At 45.0% G+C, this 24,309-nt stretch overlaps 1 protein-coding gene across 1 annotated transcript in view; it reads left to right on the top strand.

Annotated features, from left to right (window-relative positions):
- The window catches only part of LOC142075014 (WD repeat-containing protein 70-like), a 314,944-nt gene that overhangs the window by 44,267 nt on the left and 246,368 nt on the right, over positions 1–24,309 (top strand). Inside the window, 1 exon segment of the mRNA XM_075136005.1 lies at positions 7,847–7,863. Within this exon segment, the coding sequence (XP_074992106.1) occupies positions 7,847–7,863 (17 nt within the window).

Here is a 24,309-nt window from a genome sequence, read left to right as displayed (position 1 = left end):
CAAATCTGTGCATAAGGTGTTCTTAAGTTCTTGACAGTATTTCTGCTTTAAAAATCGGGAAAATGTGTTTTCTTTATATTAAACTTGGAACAAGTAATGGAATTTTTGTTAAGGATCATCGATGTGGCTACTTGTCCTAGTTTCGGCTGGGATAGGGTTAAATTTCTTCCTAGTGCTGTGTTTTGGATTTAGTATGAGGAGAATGTTGATAACACACTGATGTTTTCAGTTGTTGCTAAGTGCCCTCCTAGTCCAAGGACAGCTCCCGTGCCTACTGACTGAGCTAGGTACACAAGATGGGAGGGAACATAATCAGGACAGCCAGCCCAGCTGGCTAATGGGGTATTCCATACCATGTGACGTCACACTCAGTATATGAATGGTAGGAGTGATCCAGGAAGTGCCGATCGCTACTTGGTTATCGGTCAGCGCGGGTGGTGAGCAATTGCATTGTGCATCACTCATTTTGTATATTCTATCATTATTATTATTATTATTTTCCCTTCTTTTTCCCTGTTCTATTAAACTGTCTTTATCTCAACCCACGAGTTTTTCTCACTCTTACCCTTCCGATTCTCTCCCCGTCCCACTGTGGGGGGGCGGGGGGAGTGAGTGAGCGGCTGCGTGGTATTTGGCTGCCTGCCAGGTTAAACCACGACAGTCCTTTTTGGCGCCCAACGTGGGGCACGAAGGGTTGAGATAACGATAGATCTGACCAAAGTGTGTTAAGGAAAAATTGTTATAAGCATTCATTATATTGATTGGTGACAATGTTGATGTATTGGCTGTCAAAGTTGTGGGGCTGGCTCTCAATGTTGGGTCATGTAATACCTTGCTTGCAGTATATGTTCCCAGTTGTGCTGTTTATCATTATTCGGATCTGGGCCAAGATTATCATTTTGCTGCTGTTTAATGAGGTGATAAAATCATTGGTCCTAAGTCTAATCTGGTATCTGTACTCGGCACTGCCGTCATTTCTGTACCTCGGGAACCACCTCTTAGAAATTATTGGTAATTGCACTTTTTTCTCCTCGGTGAATGAATTTAAGGGGGAGACGGGATGGGACACTCTCTCCCACTTGTTCATATTCCCTTCCATATTGTCAGAATCTCCTTTTTCTTCTATCCTCTTCACGAAGATGTCCACACTATTCCCTGAGAATTTTGAATATCCTTGGGATGTTCAAACAAGCATGTTCATATTGCTATGTCTCCTGAATGTGGTTCAGGCCTTGTTTAGGGTTAAACAACTATTCAGGAATACTGTCCAGAGATCAACCCTCAGGAACAAGAAAAGAGGGAGGGCAAGCGGCGGTGCCTCATCGGGGTGGGCAGAGCGACGAATCTCGGGGGCGGCTACAGACACAGTAGCTACTCAAAACCCCACGACAGGCACTGCGGCTACTCCAACCCCCACGACAACCCCTGTGGCTACTCAAACCCCGGAAACAGTCACCGTGGTTTTCCAACCCCTGCAACAGGCACTGCAGCCACTCAAACTCCAGCAACAGGCACTACAGTTACTCCAACCCCCATGACAAGCACTGCAGCTACCCAAACCCCAGCAACAGGCACTACAGCTGAACCAGAGGACCAACCCTTGCTGGTATCCGTTGCCCCTGTACAGAAGAGGAAATCTTGGAAGCGGAGGTCAGGTCGTTTAGAAAGGGATGATGGAAGACCAGGCCCATCACGAGGAGAGGAGGAGGAAGAGGAAGAACTCATAAACGAGACGGAAACCACCCGACCCCTATCCCTGAGTGAGCTGCGAGATATGAGGAAAGATTTCAGCCGTCGTCCAGGCGAGCACATTGTTACCTGGCTGCTCCGGTGCTGGGATAATGGGGCCAGTAGCCTGGAATTAGAGGGGAAAGAAGCCAAACAGCTGGGATCCCTTGCCAGGGAAGGAGGCATTGACAAAGCAATTGGAAGAGGAACACAGGCCCTCAGCCTCTGGAGGCGACTGCTGTCAGGCGTGAAGGAAAGGTATCCCTTCAAGGAGGATGTTATATATCGCCCAGGCAAATGGACCACTATGGAGAGAGGTATCCAGTACCTGAGAGAACTAGGTGTGCTGGAGGTAGTTTATAGTGACCTGGACGATGACCAAACGCCCAAAGATCCAGATGAAGTCCAGTGCACGCGACCCATGTGGCGGAAATTACTACGGAGCGCACCAGCGTCGTATGCCAGTTCGTTGGCAGTACTGTGCTGGAAAGAGGAAGAAGCACCAAGGGTAGATGAGTTGGTTAGCAATCTCCGGGAACATGAAGAAACTGTCTCCTCCTCCCTTGTCTCAGCTGTGGAGAAACTGTCCCGGGAGGTCCAGCAACTCGAAGACGATAGGTCCTATTCTCCACCTGTATGGACCAGTATCTCAGCCATTAAGGGTCAACGTTTTTCTGCTCAAGAGAGAGGATATAGAAAGTACACACCACGGGGCACCCTGTGGTTTTACCTGCGTGACCATGGAGAGGACATGAGGCAGTGGGATGGAAAACCTACCTTCATCCTAGAGGCACGTGTACATGAGTTGCAAGGAAAAAAAATCACACAAGGGGGTTCTCCCAGGAAAAATGCTGCTCCAGTTTTCAGGAAAACCCTGTCTCACGACGGTCCAGTTTCCAGTGAACAGTTCCCCAAACAGAGTAGAAGGGCTGATCTTACTTTGGGTTGTAACGAAGGAATTCTTGACTCATGTTTGCAAGAAGTGAGAAGCGGATACTATGACCAGAAGTAGAGGGGCCCTGCCTCCAGCCAGGTGGAGGAAAGGGACAACTGGGTTTACTGGACTGTGTGGATTCGATGGCCTGGCACATCAGACCCACAGGACTATAAGGCTCTCGTAGACACTGGTGCACAGCGCACCCTGATGCCATCAAGCTATAAAGGGGCAGAACCCATTTGTATTTCTAGAGTGACAGGGGGATCCCAAGAGTTAACTGTATTGGAGGCCGAAGTGAGCCTAACCGGGAATGAGTGGCAGAAGCACCCCATTGTGACTGGCCCAGAGGCTCCGTGCATCCTTGGCATAGACTACCGCAGGAGAGGGTATTTCAAGGACCCAAAAGGGTACCGGTGGGCTTTTGGTATAGCTGCCCTGGAGACGGAGGAAATTAAACAGCTGTCCACCTTGCCCGGTCTCTCAGAGTACCCTTCTGTTGTGGGGTTGCTGAGGGTTGAAGAACAGCAGGTACCAATCGCTACCACAACAGTGCACCGGAGACAATATCGCACCAATCGAGATTCCCTGATCCCCATCCATGAGCTGATTCGTCGACTGGAGAGCCAAGGAGTGATCAGCAAGACTCGCTCACCCTTTAACAGTCCCATATGGCGAGTGCGAAAGTCTAATGGAGAGTGGAGACTAACAGTAGACTATTGTGGCCTGAACGAAGTCACGCCGCCACTGAGTGCTGCTGTGCCAGAAATGCTAGAACTTCAGTACGAACTGGAGTCAAAGGCAGCCAAGTGGTACGCCAAAAATGATATTGCTAATGCGTTCTTCTCAATCCCTTTGGCAGCAGAGTGCAGGCCACAGTTTGCTTTCACTTGGAGGGGCGTCCAGTACACCTGGAACCAACTGCCCCAGGGGTAGAAACACAGCCCTACCATTTGCCATGGACTAATCCACACCGCACTGGAACAGGGTGAGGCTCCAAAACACCTGCAATACATTGATGACATCATTGTATGGGGCAACACAGCAGAAGAAGTTTTTGAGAAGGGAGAGAATAATTCAAATCCTTCTGAAGGCCGGCTTTGCCATAAAACAAAGTAAGGTCAAGGGACCTGCACAGGAGATCCAGTTTTTAGGAATAAAATGGCAAGATGGACGTCGTCAGATCCCAATGGATGTGATCAACAAAATAACAGCCATGTCCCCACCAACTAGCAAAAGGGAAACACAAGCTTTCTTAGGCGTTGTGGGCTTTTGGAGAATGCATATTCCAGATTACAGCCTGATTGTAACCCCCCTCTATCAAGTGACCAGGAAGAAGAACGATTTCAAATGGGGCCCTGAGCAACGACAAGCCTTTGACCAAATTAAACAGGAGATAGTTCATGCAGTAGCCCTTGGGCCAGTCCGGGCAGGACAAGATGTAAGGAATGTGCTCTACACCACAGCCGGGGAGAATGGCCCTACCTGGAGCCTCTGGCAGAAAGCACCAGGGGAGACTCGAGGTCGACCCTTAGGGTTCTGGAGTCGGGGATACAGAGGATCCGAGGCCCGCTATATTCCAGCTGAGAAGGAGATATTGGCAGCATAGGAAGGGATTCGAGCTGCTTCGGAAGTGGTTGGTACTGAAGCACAGCTCCTCCTGGCACCCCGACTGCCGGTGCTGGGCTGGATGGTCAAAGGGAGGGTCCCCTCTACACATCATGCAACCGATGCTACGTTTAGTAAGTTGGCCGCGCTGATCACACAACAGGCCCGAATAGGAAACCCCAGTCGCCCAGGAATCTTGGAGGTGATCACGAACTGGCCAGAAGGCAAAGATTTTGGAATATCCCCAGAGGAGGAGGTGATACGTGCTGAAGAGGCCCCACCATATAACAAACTACCAGAAAATGAGAAGCAATATGCCCTGTTCACTGATGGGTCCTGTCGTCTTGTGGGAAAGCATCGGAGGTGGAAAGCTGCTGTATGGAGTCCTATACGCCAAGTTGCTGAGGTGAAAGCCATCCAGCTGGCCTTAAGCATTGCTGAACGAGAAAAATGGCCAGTACTCTATCTCTATACTGACTCATGGATGGTGGCAAATGCCCTGTGGGGGTGGTTGCAGCAATGGAAGTAGAACAACTGGCAGCGCAGAGGTAAACCCATCTGGGCTGCCGCACTGTGGCAAGATATTACTGCCGGAGTAGAGAATCTGGTTGTAAAAGTACGTCATGTAGATGCTCACGTACCCATGAGTCAGGCCACTGAAGAACACCAAAACAACCAGCAGGTAGACCAGGCTGCTAAGATCCAAGTGGCTCAGGTGGATCTGGACTGGCAACATAAGGGTGAATTATTTATAGCCTGGTGGGCCCATGACGCCTCAGGCCATCAAGGAAGAGATGCAACATATAGATGGGCTCGTGATTGAGGGGTGGACTTGACCATGGACGCTATTGCACAGGTTATCCATGAATGTGAAACATGCACTGCAATCAAACAAGCCAAGCGAGTAAAGCCTCTTTGGTATGGAGGACGATGGTTGAAATATAAATATGGGGAGGCCTGGCCGATGGATTATATCACGCTCCCACAAACCCGCCACGGCAAGCGCTATGTGCTCACCATGGTGGAAGCAACCACCGGATGGCTGGAAACATACCCTGTGCCCCATGACACTGCCCGGAACACCATCCTGGGCCTTGAAAAGCAAGTCCTACGGCGACATGGCACCCCAGAAAGAATTGAGTCAGACAACGGGACTCATTTCCGAAACACCCTCATAGACACCTGGGCCAAAGAGCATGGCATTGAGTGGGTATATCACATCCCCTACCATGCACCAGCCTCTGGGAAAATCGAACGATACAATGGACTGCTAAAGACTACGCTGAGAGCAATGGGTGGTGGGACATTCAAGCATTGGGACACACATTTAGCAAAAGCCACCTGGTTAGTCAACACCAGGGGGTCTGTCACTCGAGCTGGCCCTGCCCAATCAAGACTCTTACGTACTGTAGATGGAGATAAAGTCCCTGTCGTGCACATAAGAAATATGCTGGGGAAGACAGTCTGGGTTACTCCTGCCTCTGGCAAGGGAAAACCCATTCGTGGGATTTCTTTTGCACAAGGACCTGGGTGCACTTGGTGGGTGATGCGAAACTATGGGCAAGTCCGGTGTGTACCTCAAGGGGATTTGATTTTGGGTGAAAATAGCCAATGAACTGAATTTTATGATGTCAGTTGTTATATGATATTGTATATCATTATTTCTATGGTTGCTATCAATGGTATAGCAGTGAAAATCACCCAGATTAATGAAGAATGAACTAACTCCGATGAAACCGAGCAAAGTGCAACGATGATAGAACTGGACGAGCGCAGCAGTACCGGAAAGAGAACTGGCTTCAGGACGCAACAGCCCAACACCACACACCGTGTCTCCGGCCCTGAAAGACTGTTATGACAGATGGAGCCCAAAGTTGTGGACTAAATGAACTCAGTGGACATTTTAAAGGGATAGTCCATAGACTAAGGGAATGATATCTCTGTGTGCATATATATATATGTATATATAAAAAGAAAGATAGTGGTGATTAATTGAAATGTATCGAAAAATGTGAGACCTAAGCATAACGTAAATGGTATGGAATAAGGGGTGGATACTGTCCTGGTTTCAGCTGGGATAGGGTTAAATTTCTTCCTAGTGCTGTGTTTTGGATTTAGTACGAGGAGAATGTTGATAACACACTGATGTTTTCAGTTGTTGCTAAGTGCCCTCCTAGTCCAAGGACAGCTCCCGTGCCTACTGACTGAGCTAGGTACACAAGATGGGAGGGAACATAATCAGGACAGCCAGCCCAGCTGGCTAATGGGTGTTCCATACCATGTGACGTCATGCTCAGTATATGAATGGTAGGCGTGATCCAGGAAGTAGCGATCGCTACTTGGTTATCGGTCAGCGCGGGTGGTGAGCAATTGCATTGTGCATCACTCATTTTGTATATTCTATCATTATTATTATTATTATTTTCCCTTTTCTGTTCTATTAAACTGTCTTTATCTCAACCCACGAGTTTTTCTCACTCTTACCCTTCTGATTCTCTCCCCGTCCCACTGGGGGGGCGGGGGGAGTGAGTGAGCGGCTGCGTGGTATTTGGCTGCCTGCCAGATTAAACCACGACACTACTAGTGTTGCGAAGACTGAGAAAGATTGTCTCAAAAGTAAGTTAGAAAGGATTTGCAAGCTTCAGAAAAAAATTTTAAAAAGCAAAATCTACCCCCTAAATTTTGTATAATGAAACTCAGTGTAAATATATGAGAGAATCAGTTAGAAGCTGGAAGGGAAGGAATACTTCTAATAAGAAACTGAGAGCATCATACGGACAATGTACAAGAGGAAGCTAACAGGGTAGTTCCCTTAGGGAATGTTTGTCTTTCATAAAAAGGCATGGGTATTTGTTTCTCTCCTCTCCAACCCGATGCCCCAGAGTAAGTGATTACCAGTTGCCCCCAGAGAAAACAAATGTATTTACAAGATCTCTATTTATCAGTTCTGCAGAGCATAGTAAGGCCAAGACTTCTCTGCTGTATGCCATGCCATGCCTTTCTGGCGGCATTATATGGTTTTAATTAATTAGTAATATGACTGAATATGAGGAGTTTTAGAATGTTTTCTCTACAGATAGATACTTAGTCCTATGACTTTGCTTCTAGAAATCTTTTGTTAGAAAATTAATAGGCATATATTTGTTGACTTCAAGGTACTTAAAAATTAGAGAGAGGTGACTTTAGTAGTATTAAATAAAATGTGATTGTGAACATAGTTATTGTTACTACTGTCGTTTTTAACAAAGTTTAGAGATCTTCTTATGTCCTGTTTTTACTCTTTGCCACCTTTAGAGACCCTTCATCAGGTCAGCCTGACCTGATGGAGCCTGGAGAAAGCTCCTTTGGGAGCTGCTCGTACCACTTCTATATTTGGAAAGGGAACTGCTAAGAATGATGCAAAGTGTTCTTCGTGTCTGGGCCAGATACGCTGTGTCTGCAGAGCTCCCATGCTTGAAAAATGGGATCCTCATTCTCATCTCTCCTGAGACCCTTGGTTTCTTTATAGCCAGAAGATTTTGTGAAGCCAGTGTCCTCTGATGTCCTTAGAGGGAGAGTAAAAATGTTTTCTGACAGGTGTGTTTGAGGCATGGGTAACTTTGAGGCTGTACAATTCTGTGACCTACCTCTTACGAAAAGAAAAAATTTCTAAGTCTTTCTAAGCACATATTCTACATGCATATCTCAGTCGCAAGACTGAACTTTCGATATAGTATTATTTAACAAGAATATGTAGTTGTGAATGTTATGAAATTCTGTTTACACAATAGTATATGAACATCTGATCCTAAATATTATTACTTTATTTACTTCCTGTAGAAGTTGGAATCTTTGGGGATGAAGGGACTGAAATGACTTTATTCTTTGAGAACCTAAAACACGCAGTCAAAGCAAAGTGATGACTACCTTCTTAGATGATGCTTTTGTTGGCAATTGCAACAAATTTCCAATGTACTTTTATAAAGAAGCACAAATACCATATTGTATATATCAGTGTTAGAATACATAAAATATTTCTACATTTGGAAAGGGAGCTAACAGTGATATTAACACAGTATTCTACACTGTTAGTATCACTGTGGAATACATAAATGGAAGATAGCAGGTTTTCTTTGTATCTGGCATATGAATGTTATCTTTTTGAAAAAGTTGTTTATGCTCTAAACAGAATAATGAGAAATACAGGTATAGAGAACTCTTGCTTGAATGAAGAGAAAATAAAGTGGATGATAACAAGTATTTGAAATATTTATGATGGGGATGATTAAATAATTTAGAAAGGCTATATTTGAAGGAAGAGTGTAAGTGACATGCAGTTACATTTCCTTTACAAAACAAGTCTTCACAGGATTTTCGATTAACAAATGATTTATGTTAAACTGTTGGAGCTGCAGACTGCTCCAGTGGCATCCTTGGAGAGCAATTTTGTTGATTCTTGGAATATCTGCTGTTTGTTTAAAAGATGGCTTTGGATTTTTATGAATGACTACCACATGTTTTACAACTGCTGCAATGGCATCTCTTATTTGCAGGTGGGCACTTAGCAGTATACAGGGATTATACATACTTGATGCTAACACTATCCAGATCACAAAACAATCATACTGAACTTCCTTCCTTTACTCCTGCTTATCTTTTTTGTATTTTAATACCTAATACAATTATTTTCAAATTATTAGGATCTTGAATAATATTTTCCTGAATTACCTTGTCTACTATTTGTAAATGTTTATTCAACTTGCATCATTGTAACTGAGGATTGATAAATGTTCATAGAACCAAATGTTACGGGAATATATTACAATTTTTTTCTGATTTCCTTTCATAAATCAAAAGACTTACTTTCTCTAAAGGAACTGAAGAATCATAAAGAATCATTCATATGAATTTTTATTAACCATCCCCTTTCATGATCCAGTCCTGAGGCTTTTGAAATGTGTTTAAAGCTCTTAGTTGGATTCCAGTGAGTGCACTTGTTGCTTTTTTAAACTATTTATTCCTTTTTTCTACTAGAAGTATTTTATTTTAACTTTGAAAAATATCAATGGTTTACATCTGTTGTTTTTGTAGAAAAACTTTTTGAAATGTCTCAAAGAATACCTACTTAATGAGGAATAAGACAGAAGAAGAAAACTGAAAAAGAAGCCTTTAAGATCTTACATCTATTTATATGAGGACCCTAATGTAGTTCTAAGTCAGGTGAGTTAAATGTAGCATTTGGTTTTCAACTAAAACATTACTTTGCAAAGCAAAAGTTATTTTCATATCACTAGTATCATGTGCAAGAGTAGTGAAAAGGTGATAAATTACGTAGCCTTTCCTTCCCAATATAAAAAAAATAGTTCAGGCAGGACCCTTATGCAATAGGGATAAGGAGCTTTTTGTTCAGTTTTCTAAAGTGGGGCTTAATGCAAACAGCTAATAAATAGCTATCTCATGAAACTCAGGTTCATTATTTAAGATTGGAGGATTAGATCTTTTTCCATCTAAATACTTGTGTTGACTTCAGTGAGACTACATACATGGACTTCCAGTTTTGTAAGTGGGACTGAGTAAGCATAATCAGTGGAACTACCAGCATTGTGCGTTTGCTTTTACACTATTGATGAAACAGAAGATACAGACAAAACATAGTTTGCTACTAACAGGAAGAAGGTGATTTGTGGCTTTCATTTTTATTTCAAGGTTTAAGTAATCTGCTAGTGTTTAGTAAATAAAAATGTATGGTATTTTGCAGCAAAGTGTGCTCTCAAGGTGCAAATAGGAGCTTGTGGAACTAAGCAATCTTCTATGTGTCTGTGTGAGAGCAGTGACTGATTCCTAAAATAACCACCCTGCATTCTGGGCAGCTTGGGACAGCACTGAGCTCCGCACAGGCTAGCTACAAAGAAACGCGCTGCGGGGGCATGGGCAGGTTGTTCATTCTCTGCTGTTGTGTCTGCACTGCAGTTTATACACGAATTACCTAGCTGATACACAAGTTTGAGTTCATCTACATGAGATGCAGTCAATGTTTGTCTTAAAAAATTTGCCTATTTCTTTGATACACCTTAACCCAAATATTGCCAGCTAACATCAATATTCTTTTTTTTCCTTCCCCAAAATTGCACTAGGGGGCAGTGAAAACATCTTAGATGCATACCAGCCTTCTTAGAACTTCTATTTGTCTTGCACAGTTTCTGTAGCCCTCTTTAGCAACTAGCTTGGAACCAGTTTTTAGAGTTGTCCTGGTTTCGGGTGGGATAGAGTTAAATTTCTTCCTAGGACTGTGTTTTGGATTTAGTATGAGAAGAATGTTGATAACACACTGATGTTTTCAGTTGTTGCTAAGTACCCCGCTAGTCAAGGACATTCAGCTCAAGAAAAACAAAACAAAACAAAAGAAAAGAAAAAAAACAAAACAAAACAAAACAAAACAAAACAAGCGTTGGGAGGGAGCACAGCCAGGACAGCTGGCCCAGCTGGCCAACGGGGTATTCCAGACCATGTGACGTCATGCTCAGTATATGAATGATAGGCGTGTTCCAGGAAGTAGTGATCACTACTTGGTTATCGGTCAGTGCGGGTGGTGAGCAATTGCATTGTGCATCACTCATTTTGTATATTCTGTCATTATCATTATTATTTTCCCTTTTCTGTTCTATTAAACTGTCTTTATCTCAACCCACGAGTTTTTCTCACTCTTACCCTTCCGATTCTCTCCCCGTCCTACTGTGGGGGGGCGGGGGGAGTGAGTGAGCGGCTGCATGGTATTTGGCTGCCTGCCAGGTTAAACCACGACAAGAGTAATTAGTACTATGTAAAGATTTTGGTTGGGATTATTTAGATGCATGGAATTCATTGCAGTGAGCAATGAAAAAAGTGAAACACAAGGTCTTAAATCAGGGTTGCCACGGTGGTCTTGACTTGCGGAAACCGGACTCCACAATCTATGAGATTGTAAAGTAGGTATGTTTATTCAGCGCTGGGTAGCACGGGGGGTAGTCCCACCAAAGTCGTGCGCGCCCCAACACGGCACTCACCATAAATATATACAGTAAAACATTACATATTCATAGAGTTTTGTAATACGCCTATACATATGCATGACCTATCCCCGCTTTGTATTAAAATGAGTTCCAAGAAGTCATTTCCATAGACCCCTCCCATCTGCGCTTGAGCATTGCCTCCTAGTGGTGGTCGTCGGGGGTCGTGGGGATGAAGGTTAGTGGTTCCTCTTCGTCACCGCTAGTAACCTTTTGTTCTTGCGCAGGCTCAGTTGTTCCTTGACTCTTGCTCAAACTGCAGGGTCGGTTTTAGCTGGTTCTTAAGGCATGTTTTTAGTTCTTATCAGGAACTGTCCTTGTGAGGTGCCTCAGTTAATTTACACAACAAAGTATCAGACTAATCCTTTAACTACTATCAATCACTCTACTACCTTAACCCCTTCTCTCAGTCTTTTACAGTACATAGGTCCCACTGGTCATCTTTCATATAATAATGAACATGAATGCAGGAAATAAATCCTGGAAGAGCTATATAAATTAGGAATAGAACTTATTTTTCTATGCATGACCAAAACTTTTGTCATGGAAAAAATGGTTTTGAAGAGTTCAAATAGTCAATTAATTCATTAAAAGCATATCTGGAATGAAAGCAAAAGCTAGAGTTCTCACTAATATGCGAGTTGTTTGCATGGAAATGCTAGAAAGCTTGGCTTGTTTTTTTAAGTTAAGTATTTCACAAATATCACAATATAGGTTATATTTCCCTATCACCTAGACACACACAAGTCTATGGGGCCGGATGGGATCCACCCAAGGGTACTGAGGGAGCTGGCAGAAGTGTTCACCAAGCCACTTTCAGTCCTTTATCAGCAGTCCTGGCTAACCGGGGAGGTCCCAGTTGACTGGAGGTTAGCAAATGTGACGCCCATCTACAAGAAGGGCCGGAAGGAGGATCCGGGGAACTACAGACCGGTCAGTCTGACGTCAGTGCCGGGGAAGGTTATGGAGCAGATGATCTTGAGTGCCATCACACGGCATGTACAGGATACCCAGGTGATCAGGCCCAGTCAGCATGGGTTTATGAAAGGCAGGTCCTGCTTGACTAACCTGATCTCATTCTATAACACGATGATCCACTTAGTGGATGAGGGAAAGGCTGTGGATGTGGTCTACCTGGACTTTAGTAAAGCCTTTGACACGGTTTCCCACAGCATTCTCCTGGAGAAGCTGGCTGCTCATGGCTTGGACGGGCGTACGCTTCGCTGGGTAAAAAACTGGCTGGATGGCCGGGCCCAAAGACTTGTGGTGAATGGAGTTAAATCCAGTTGGCAGCCGGTCACGAGCGGTGTTCCCCAGGGCTCAGTACTGGGGCCGGTCCTGTTCAATATCTTTATCAATGATCTGGATGAGGGGATCGAGCGCACCCTCAGTAAGTTTGCAGATGACACCAAGTTGGGCGGGAGTGTTGATCTGCTGGAGGGTAGGAAGGCTCTACAGAGGGACCTGGACAGGCTGGATCAATGGGCTGAGGCCAACTGTATGAGATTCAACAAGGCCAAGTGCCGGGTCCTGCACTTGGGTCACAACAACCCTGTGCAACGCTATAGGCTTGGGGAAGAGTGGCTGGAAAGCTGCCCGGAGGAAAAGGACCTGGGGGTGTTGGTCGTTATTGTGTGCCCAGGTGGCTAAGAAGGCCAACGGCATCCTGGCCTGTATCAGAAATAGTGTGGCCAGCAGGAGCAGGGAGGTGATCGTGCCCCTGTACTCGGCACTGGTGAGGCCGCACCTCGAATACTGTGTTCAGTTTTGGGCCCCTCACTACAAGAAGGACATGGAGGTGCTGGAGCTCATCCAAAGAAGGGCAATGAAGCTGGTGAAGGGCCTGGAGCACAAGTCTTATGAGGAGCGGCTGAGGGAACTGGGGTTGTTTAGCCTGGAGAAGAGGAGGCTGAGGGGAGACCTCATCGCGCTCTACAACTACCTGAAAGGAGGTTGTAGCGAGGTGGGTGTTGGTCTCTTCTCCCAAGTAACTAGCAATAGGAAGAGAGGAAATGGCATCAAGTTGCACCAAGGGAGGTTTAGATTGGACATTAGGAGAAATTTCTTTACTGAAAGAGCGGTCAGGCCTTGGAACAGGCTGCCCAGGGAAGTGGTTGAGTCACCATCCCCGGAGGTATTTAAGACATGTGTAGATGTGGTGCTTAGGGACATGGTTTAGTGTTGGACTTGGCAGTTAACGGTTGGACTTGATGGTCTTAAGGGTCTTTTCCAACCCAAATGATTCTATGAAAACAGTGATTAATTCTAAACTTTTGAACTGCATCTGAATGGCAACAATTAAGGCAGTTGAAACAATTCTTCAGCCTTTCTGTATTTTAGTGCACAATTTTCAGTCTAGAATCTTTTAGAATTTTGGTTAAGATACAATGTAATATAGATTTATATATTTCAAGAACTTGCTAGGCTTCACTTAAAATATAAATTGGGGTGAGAAGAATCATAGCTCATAGAATAATTACTGGTTTTTTTCTCAAGTCTCTAATCTTCCAAATTTCATGCAACCTGTTACTTAGGGAGTCTTGGAACATGCTATTCTCTGCAAAGAAAGCATACTTACATATCAGGCTTGTCCTAGTTTCGGCAGGGATAGGGTTAAATTTCTTCCTAGTGCTGTGTTTTGGATTTAGTATGAGGAGAATGTTGATAACACACTGATGTTTTCAGTTGTTGCGAAGTGCCCTCCTAGTCCAAGGACAGCTCCCGTGCCTACTGACTGAGCTAGGTACACAAGATGGGAGGGAACATAATCAGGACAGCCAGCCCAGCTGGCCAATGGGGTATTCCATACCATGTGACGTCATGCTCAGTATATGAATGGTAGGCGTGATCCAGGAAGTGCCGATCGCTACTTGGTTATCGGTCAGCGCGGGTGGTGAGCAATTGCATTGTGCATCACTCATTTTGTATATTCTATCATTATTTATTATCATTATTCTCCCTTTTCTGTTCTATTAAACTGTCTTTATCTCAACCCACGAGTTTTTCTCACTCTTACCCTTCCGATTCTCTCCCCGTCCCACTGGGGGGGCGGGGGGAGTGAGTGAGCGGCTGCGTGGTATTTGGCTGCCTGCCAGGTTAAACCACGACAGTCCTTTTTGGCGCCCAACGTGGGGCACGAAGGGTTGAGATAACGATAGATCTGACCAAAGTGTGTTAAGGAAAAATTGTTATAAGCATTCATTATATTGATTGGTGACAATGTTGATGTATTGGCTGTCAAAGTTGTGGGGCTGGCTCTCAATGTTGGGTCATGTAATACCTTGCTTGCAGTATATGTTCCCGGTTGTGCTGTTTATCATTATTCGGAACTGGGCCAAGATTATCATTTTCTTGCTGTTTTATGAGGTGATAAAATCATTGGTCGTAAGTCTAATCTGGTATCTGTATTTGGCACTGCCGTCATTTCTGAACCTCGGGAATCACCTCTTAGAAATTATTGGTAATTACACTTGCTTCTCCTCAGAGAATGAATTTAAGGGGGAGACGGGATGGGACACTTTCTCCCACTTGTTCATCTTCCCTTCCATATCGTCAGAAACTCCTTTTTCTTCTATCCTCTTCACGAAGATGTCCACAATATTCCCTGAGAATTTTGAATATCCTTGGGATGTTCAAACAAGCATGTTCATATTGCTATGTCTCCTGAATGTGGTTCAGGCCTTGTTTAGGGTTAAACAACTATTCAGGAATACTGTCCAGAGATCAACCCTCAGGAACAAGAAAAGAGGGAGGGCAAGCAGCGGTGCCTCATTGGGGCGGGTGGAGCGGCGAGTCTCGGGGGCGGCTACAGACACGGTGGCTACTCAAAACCCCACGACAGGCACTGCGGCTACTCCAACCCCCATGACAACCCCTGTGGCTACTCAAACCCCGGCAACAGTCACCGTAGCTTCTCCAACCCCTGCGACAAGCACTGCAGCCACTGAAGCTCCGGCAACAGGCACTACAATTACTCCAACCCCCATGACAAGCACTGCAGCTACCCAAACCCCAGCAACAGGCACTACAGCTGAACCAGAGGACCAACCCTTGCTGGTATCCGTTGCCCCTGTACAGAAGAGGAAATCTTGGAAGCGGAGATCAGGTCGTTTAGAAAGGGATGATGAAAGACCAGGGACATCACGAGGAGAGGAGGAGGAAGAGGAAGAACTCATAAATGAGACGGAAACCACCCGATCCCTATCCCTGAGTGAGCTGCGAGATATGAGGAAAGATTTCAGCCATCGTCCAGGCGAGCATATTGTTACCTGGCTGCTCCGATGCTGGGATAATGGGGCCAGTAGCCTGGAATTAGAGGGGAAGGAGGCCAAACAGCTGGGATCCCTTGCTAGGGAAGCGGGTATTGACAAAGCAATCGGAAAAGGGACACAGGTCCTCAGCCTCTGGAGGCGACTGCTGTCAGGCGTAAAGGAAAGGTATCCCTTCAAGGAAGATGTTATATATCGCCTAGGCAAATGGACCACTATGGAGAGAGGTATCCAGTACCTGAGAGAACTAGGCGTGCTGGAGGTGGTTTATAGTGACCTGGACGACGCCCGAACACCCAAAGATCCAGATGACGTCCAGTGCACCTGACCCATGTGGCGGAAGTTGGTACGGAGCGCACCAGCATCGTATGCCAGTTCGTTGGCAGTACTGTGCTGGAAAGAGGAAGAAGCACCAACGGTGGATGAGGTGGTTAACAGACTTCGGGATTTCGAAGAAACTATCTCCTCCTCCCTTGTCTCGGCTGTAGAGAAGCTGTCCCGGAAGGTCCAGCATCTCGAAGAGGGTATGTCCTATTCTCCACCTGTACGGACCAGTATCTCAGCCATTAGGAGTCAGCGTTTTTCTCCTCAAGAGAGAGGATATTGAAAGTACACACCACGGGGCACCCTGTGGTTTTACCTGCGTGACCATGGAGAGGACATGAGGCAGTGGGATGGAAAACCTACCTTCATCCTAGAGGCACGTGTACGTGAGTTGCAAGGAAAAACAATCACACAAGGGGGTTCTCTCAGGAAAAATGCTGCTCCAGTTTTCAGGAAAACCCTGTCTCACGACGGTCCAGTTTCCAGTGAACAGTTCCCCAGACAGAGTAGAAGGGCTGATCTTACTTTGGACTGTAATGAAGGAATTCTTAACTCACGTTTGCAAGAAGTGAGAAGCGGATACTATGACCAGAACTAGAGGGGCCCTGCCTCCGGCCAGGTGGAGGAAAGGGACAACCGGGTTTACTGGACTGTGTGGATTCGATGGCCTGGCACATCAGACCCACAGGACTATAAGGCTCTCGTAGACACTGGTGCACAGTGCACCCTAATGCCATCAAGCTATAAAGGGGCAGAACCCATCTGTATTTCTGGAGTGACAGGGGGATCCCAAGAGTTAACTGTACTGGAGGCCAAAGTGAGCCTAACCGGGAATGAGTGGCAGAAGCACCCCATTGTGACTGGCCCAGAGGCTCCGTGCATCCTTGGCATAGACTACCTCAGGAGAGGGTATTTTAAGGACCCAAAAGGGTATCGGTGGGCTTTTGGTATAGCTGCCCTGGAGACGGAGGAAATTAAACAGCTGTCCACCTTGCCTGGTCTCTCAGAGGACCCTTCTGTTGTGGGGTTGCTGAGGGTTGAAGAACAACAAGTACCAATCGCTACCACAACAGTGCATCGGCGACAATACCGCACCAACCGAGATTCCCTGATCCCTATCCATGAGCTGATTCGTCGATTGGAGTGCCAAGGAGTGATCAGCAAGACTCGCTCACCCTTCAACAGTCCTATATGGCCAGTGCGAAAGTCTAATGGAGAGTGGAGACTAACAGTAGACTACCGTGGCCTGAACGAAGTCACGCCGCCACTGAGTGCTGCCGTGCCGGACATGCTAGAACTTCAATACGAACTGGAGTCAAAGGCAGCCAAGTGGTACGCCACAATTGACATTGCTAATGCCTTCTTCTCAATCCCTTTGGCAGCAGAGTGCAGGCCACAGTTTGCTTTCACTTGGAGGGGCGTCCAGTACACCTGGAACCGACTGCCCCAGGGGTGGAAACACAGCCCTACCATTTGCCATGGACTAATTCACACTGCACTGGAACAGGGTGAGGCTCCAAAACACCTGCAATACATTGATGACATCATCGTGTGGGGCAACACAGCAGAAGAAGTTTTTGAGAAAGGGGAGAGAATAATTCAAATCCTTCTGAAGGCCGGCTTTGCCATAAAACAAAGTAAGGTCAAGGGACCTGCACAGGAGATCCAGTTTCTAGGAATAAAATGGCAAGACGGACGTCGTCAGATCCCAATGGATGTGATCAACAAAATAACAGCCATGTCCCCACCAACTAGCAAAAGGGAAACACAAGCTTTCTTAGGCGTTGTGGGCTTTTGGAGAATGCATATTCCAGATTACAGCCTGATTGTAAGCCCTCTCTATCAAGTGACCAGGAAGAAGAACGACTTCAGATGGGGCCCTGAGCAACAACAAGCCTTTGAACAAATTAAACAGGAGATAGTTCAGGCAGTAGCCCTTGGGCCAGTCCGGGCAGGACAAGATGTAAGGAATGTGCTCTACACCACAGCCGGGGAGAATGGCCCTACCTGGAGCCTCTGGCAGAAAGCACCAGGGGAGACTCGAGGTCGACCCTTAGGGTTCTGGAGTCGGGGATACAGAGGATCGGAGGCCCGCTACACTCCAACTGAGAAGGAGATATTGGCAGCATATGAAGGGGTTCGAGCTGCTTCGGAAGTGGTTGGTACTGAAGCACAGCTCCTCCTGGCACCCCGACTGCTGGTGCTGGGCTGGATGTTCAAAGGGATGGTCCCCTCTACACATCATGCAACTGATGCTACGGGGAGTAAGTGGGTCGCACTGATCACACAACGGGCCCGAATAAGAAACCCCAGTCGCCCAGGAATCTTGGAGGTGATCACGAACTGGCCAGAAGGCAAAGATTTTGGAATATCCCCAGAGGAGGAGGTGACGCGTGCTGAAGAAGCCCCACTGTATAATAAACTACCAGAAAACGAGAAGCAATATGCCCTGTTCATTGATGGGTCCTGTCGCCTTGTGGGAAAGCATCGGAGGTGGATAGCTGCTGTATGGAGTCCTATACGCCAAGTTGCAGAAACTGCTGAAGGAGAAGGTGAATCGAGTCAGTTTGCAGAGGTAAAAGCCATCCAGCTGGCCTTAAGCATTGCTGAACGAGAAAAATGGCCAGTACTCTATCTCTATACTGACTCATGGATGGTGGCAAATGCCCTGTGGGGGTGGTTGCAGCAGTGGAAGCAGAACAACTGGCAGCGCAGAGGTAAACCCATCTGGGCTGCCGCATTGTGGCAAGATATTGCTGCCCGAGTAGAGAACCTGGTTGTAAAAGCACGTCACGTAGATGCTCACGTACCCAAGAGTCAGGCCACTGAAGAACACCAAAACAACCAGCAGGTGGACCAGGCTGCTAAGATTGAAGTGGCTCAGGTGGATCTGGACTGGCAACATAAGGGTGAATTATTTATAGCTCGGTGGGCCCATGATGCCTCAGGCCATCAAGGAAGAGATGCAACATATAGATGGGCTCGTGATTGAGGGGTGGACTTGACCATGGACGCTATTGCACAGGTTATCCATGAATGTGAAACATGCACTGCAATCAAACAAGCCAAGCGAGTAAAGCCTCTTTGGTATGGAGGACGATGGTTGAAATACAAATATGGGGAGGCCTGGCAGATTGATTATATCACACTCCCACAAATGCGGCACGGCAAGCGCTATGTGCTCACCATGGTGGAAGCAACCACCGGCTGGCTAGAAACATACCCTGTGCCTCATGCCACTGCCCGGAACACCATCCTGGGCCTTGAAAAGCAAGTCTTATGGAGACAAGGCACCCCAGAAAGAATTGAGTCAGACAACGGGACTCATTTCCGAAACACCCTCATAGACACCTGGGCCAAAGAGCACGGCATTGAGTGGGTCTATCACATCCCCTACCATGCACCAGCCTCCGGGAAAATCGAACGATACAACGGGCTGTTAAAGACAACACTGAGGGCAATGGGTGGTGGGACATTCAAGCATTGGGATACACATTTAGCAAAAGCCACCTGGTTAGTCAACACTAGGGGGTCTGTTAATCGAGCTGGCCCTGCCCAATCAAGACTTTTACGTACTGTAGATGGAGATAAAGTCCCTGTCGTGCACATAAGAAATATGCTGGGGAAGACAGTCTGGGTTACTCCTGCCTCTGGCAAGGGAAAACCCATTCGTGGGATTGCTTTTGCACAAGGACCTGGGTGCACTTGGTGGGTGATGCGAAAGTATGGGCAAGTCCGGTGTGTACCTCAAGGGGATTTGATTTGGGGTGAAAATAGCCAATGAACTGAATTTTATGATGTTCAGTTGTTATATGATATTGTATATCATTATTTCTATGGTTGCTATCAATGGTATAGCAGTGAAAATCACCCAGTTTAATGAAGAATGAACTAACTCCGATGAAACCGAGCAAAGTGCAACGATGATAGAACTGGACGAGCGCAGCAGTACCGAAATGAGAACTGGCTTCAGGATGCAACAGCCCAACACCACACACCATCTTTCTGGCCCTGAAAGACTGTTATGACAGATGGAGCCCAAAGTTGTGGACTAAAAGAACTCAATGGACATTTATATATATTTATGTATATATATGTATGTATATGTAGTATATGTATATATGTATGTATATGTATTATATATGTATATATATAAAAAAGATAGTGGTGATTAATTGAAAGGTATCGAAATATGTGAGACCTAAGCATAACGTAAATGGTATGGAATAAGGGGTGGATACTGTCCCGGTTTTGGCAGGGATAGGGTTAAATTTCTTCCTAGTGCTGTGTTTTGGATTTAGTATGAGGAGAATGTTGATAACACACTGATGTTTTCAGTTGTTGCGAAGTGCCCTCCTAGTCCAAGGACAGCTCCCGTGCCTACTGACTGAGCTAGGTACACAAGATGGGAGGGAACATAATCAGGACAGCCAGCCCAGCTGGCCAATGGGGTATTCCATACCATGTGACGTCATGCTCAGTATATGAATGGTAGGCGTGATCCAGGAAGTGCCGATCGCTACTTGGTTATCGGTCAGCGCGGGTGGTGAGCAATTGCATTGTGCATCACTCATTTTGTATATTCTATCATTATTTATTATCATTATTCTCCCTTTTCTGTTCTATTAAACTGTCTTTATCTCAACCCACGAGTTTTTCTCACTCTTACCCTTCCGATTCTCTCCCCGTCCCACTGGGGGGGCGGGGGGAGTGAGTGAGCGGCTGCGTGGTATTTGGCTGCCTGCCAGGTTAAACCACGACAAGACTTCATAGTTTTTTTGAAAATATTGTGTGGCAGCCTCTGATAATACAATGCCTGAGCTCTGTCTGTGCCATTGTTCTTGCTGAAAAGGCATGGAGGAGAAGCTCTGAGGCACAGTGACAATAATCTCTCATCTTAGTGCTTTTAAAACAGGAAGGGTTTACTGTGTAAGCATTAGGCTTAACATACCATACCTTGTTGTAATTTCAAGTTCTAAGGAGGTCATCTCACGTCTTTCATCCATTGGGGTAGATAGGTTAAATTGCATGTGGTTCGCAGTATAGCTTATGATTTATTTGAGTTCTTTAAGTGCAAGTTTGTAAACAGGCCTATCACCTGAACAGTAATTATCATCTTAGAGCAAATATCTAAGATTATGAAAAATTCCAGTGTCTTAGCCAGAACTCTCCCACTCCCTTTATTGTGCAAAATTTTGACAGTGCAATGTCTATCTACCCTGTGCCTGTCAGTATTAATATATACTTCTAAGCTCTTGATACCCACAACCAACTGCAAAAATCTATTTATATGCATTTGCTCACTCTTGCCAGCTTGTTCCCTCACCTATGTTCCACGCTACTGGAATTGTTCAGTATCGTAGTGACTGTGAGGACTTGAGAATGCATGAATAGCCTATGGCGGGTTTTAATAGGTTTTTTTGTATGTTTGTGTCAAACTGATGATTGTGTTTTAAAAGCAGGATTCTTTTGCTTTCTCTGTTTTCTTCTTTCTGTATTACAGTGAAATTCCAAGGGCAAGTGGTTCACAGGTAGGAACAGGTTGTGATCAATGTCAGGGTTTTCCCATTTTAATAGATTGCCCTATACAGTAGTTTGACTTCTACCTGAAATAATTGGCTTATGAAAGGAGACTTCACCTAAATAAAGTGACCTGGGAGGAGTTTCTCCCTATCTGTAGAGGTTTATGAGGATCTCATGAGAGGAACCTGAAGACAAGAGGGTGCCATCTACTCTGAGGTCCATTTTTGGTATCTCAGACTGAATACTACCTGTTGTAGCCAGATGAAATGAGGATCCAGAGTATCTGAATGTGTGATGAATCTCTAAGGTAAACTTAAAAACAAGCATGTAAAGAAAAGTGCCTTCAAGTGATCTGTACACTCTTGCACTTTATCTTTAAACAAAATAATGGCATTGAAAAACTCAAGGCAAAACAGTTTGTTTTGTAAGCTTATCTACTGTGCATTTTGTGTGGCTCCCAAGAGGTGAAATGTAAATTATTAGAAGTCCTGGGAAACAGTCAAGACTGGGACAGCAGTAGGTGTTATGTGAGATAGCATTAGTTTCAGAACTAAACCATATCAATCACTTCATGGATCACATGTCCAAGGTGGATGTCAAACACGAGGTAAATGTGAAGAATTCAGGCCTACAGAACAAATTCCAGAAATGGGAGTGAAATTCTTTCTAAGCCCAGCAAACTGTTCAAAATTGGGAATCCTTGTTTTGGCTTCCTTCTTAGTTGTCTGGAAAATGTCCATAGCAGGGAATTTGAATAAATCTGAGCCAAAATTCTTGGACTGCTGTCCTGGTTTCAGCTGGAATGGAGTTGATTTCCTTCCTATTAACTGGTATAGTGCTGTGTTTTGGATGTAGTATGAGAATAATGTTGATAACACACTGATGTTTTGGTTGTTGCTAAGTAGTGCTTACATTCGTCAAGGACTTTTCAGCTTCCCGTGCCCTGCCAGGTGCGCGGGGGGCTGGGAGGGAGCGTGGCCAGGATGGCTGGCCCAGCTGGCCAATGGGCTATTCCATACCATATGACGTCATGCTCAGCATATAAGGCTGGGCGAAGAAGAAGGAGGGGGGCACGTTCGGAGTGATGGCGTTTGTCTTCCCAAGTAACCGTTATGCGTGATGGAGCCCTGCTTTCCTGGAGATGGCTGAACCCCTGCCTTCCAATGGGAAGTAGTGAATGAATTCCTTGTTTTGCTTTGCTTGCGCGCGCGGCTTTTGCTTTCCCTATTAAACTGTCTTTATCTCAACCCACGAGTTTTCTTGCTTTTACCCTTCTGATTCTCTTCCCTATCCCATTGTGGGGGGAGCGAGCGAGCGGCTGCGTGGTGCTCAGTGGCCAGCTGGGGTTAAACCACAACAACTGCATTTGATTCAGATTATTTTATGGGTTATATGTTCCTTCCCATCACTTCAAATTTTCCTGTGGAAAGCCAATAAGTGTTTATAAGCTCTCTGCTTCTCTCACGCTCGTTTTTGGCTTATTTTATACTTTTGATTCTCTTTTGATAGAATAGCAAGTTGGACCTATGTTTAAGCATTTGCTTGTTACAGGGGAAGAACTACCGGAAGGGTTTTTTAGCTTGCTTATTTATGGAAACAGTAGTTATGGAATCATGCATTCCCCTGTAACTTCACCAGTCAGTCAACCAGGAGATATGAAATACCACAGATCTATTTTCTCAACAATTGCAAGATTTCGCTTGTAATATGAGCATTATATACAGAGTTCTTTTTTTCTAATGTCGTTTTTTTGTTTGTTTTTACTTTGTTTTGTAAATGAGCTTGTAAGGGACTTAGGGTACCTCAAAGTATGGCGTATTAATAATAGACATTTATAATAGCTTCTCGCTTGGTAGAACCTGAGCAGCTCAAATGCATGAATGAACCTACCATATTTATTAATGTATCATTGTAGCACACCTGCAAGATGAGACTTTTTATCCTATTTAAGACATGATACTTAGAAACACAAGCAATGTCTTAATGAAGATCTCACAGCAGATATGTAGTAGATATGGGGTCTGAAATCTGGAGTTCCTTATATCTAGGACTATTCTTTTCTTTCCTGACTCCAAAATAAAGTGATTATAGAGCATCTCCTGAACATCCAAAATTGTCATCTCTGTACACTATACGAGTGTGAGTATAAAATACATTGTTAACTGTCTACAATGACCAAGTTGAAGATGCATGTTGCTATTAATCCATCTCAGCTAGATTAACAAGGTTATTATGTACACAATTAATATTGACTTAATTTGAATCATATAAGCCAAACTTAAATTTTAGATTGTAAAAGTAAGACGACTCTTCTGGTAACTCAATTAATCTTTGTATAGTAGGGAGTTTCTGCAGCAGCTACTTGTGGAGCAGAACAAATTGCCTCTTGAATAATTTGAGGGAAGATCTCATAGGATGTATCTAGTACTCTACATTTTCTAACAGTTATGGAGTGAGAAATATATATGAGGGCTTAACATAATGTCAGTACAAGTCTGTGAAATGAGGCATTTCAGTAAGGCATGATGTTCTTGAATTTTTGCCTTCTTCCTCCATGCACACAGCTAAAATTTTGTGTATTGTCTAGACAATGGATCTTTATCTTAGTCTGGGTTAAAAAGTGAGAGCGTTGCTTCTGTATGCTTTTATGCCTCAGGCTCCTTGAGGAACAACTATACTAGTGTTGGGTTTCACATGTGGGCATCATTCTACTGTAAAATGTGTTGGGGTCATTGCTCTGTTTCTGTATAATCCACAACTGAGCAATACTGAATAATAGTTGTTTAATTGCTATGTAGAAATGAATGGCTCTCTGTTTAGTTGTATGTCTTGTCAGGTTTAATTGCAGTCATTGGGAATTTTCAGACTACATTACGTGTATAGAAATCAGTATTTTTTG

The sequence above is a fragment of the Calonectris borealis genome, chromosome W (genome assembly GCF_964195595.1).
Source record: "Calonectris borealis chromosome W, bCalBor7.hap1.2, whole genome shotgun sequence".
Taxonomy (NCBI): domain Eukaryota; kingdom Metazoa; phylum Chordata; class Aves; order Procellariiformes; family Procellariidae; genus Calonectris; species Calonectris borealis.
Note: the sequence above shows the minus strand (reverse complement) of the source record. Positions and strands in the feature narration are given on the sequence as shown.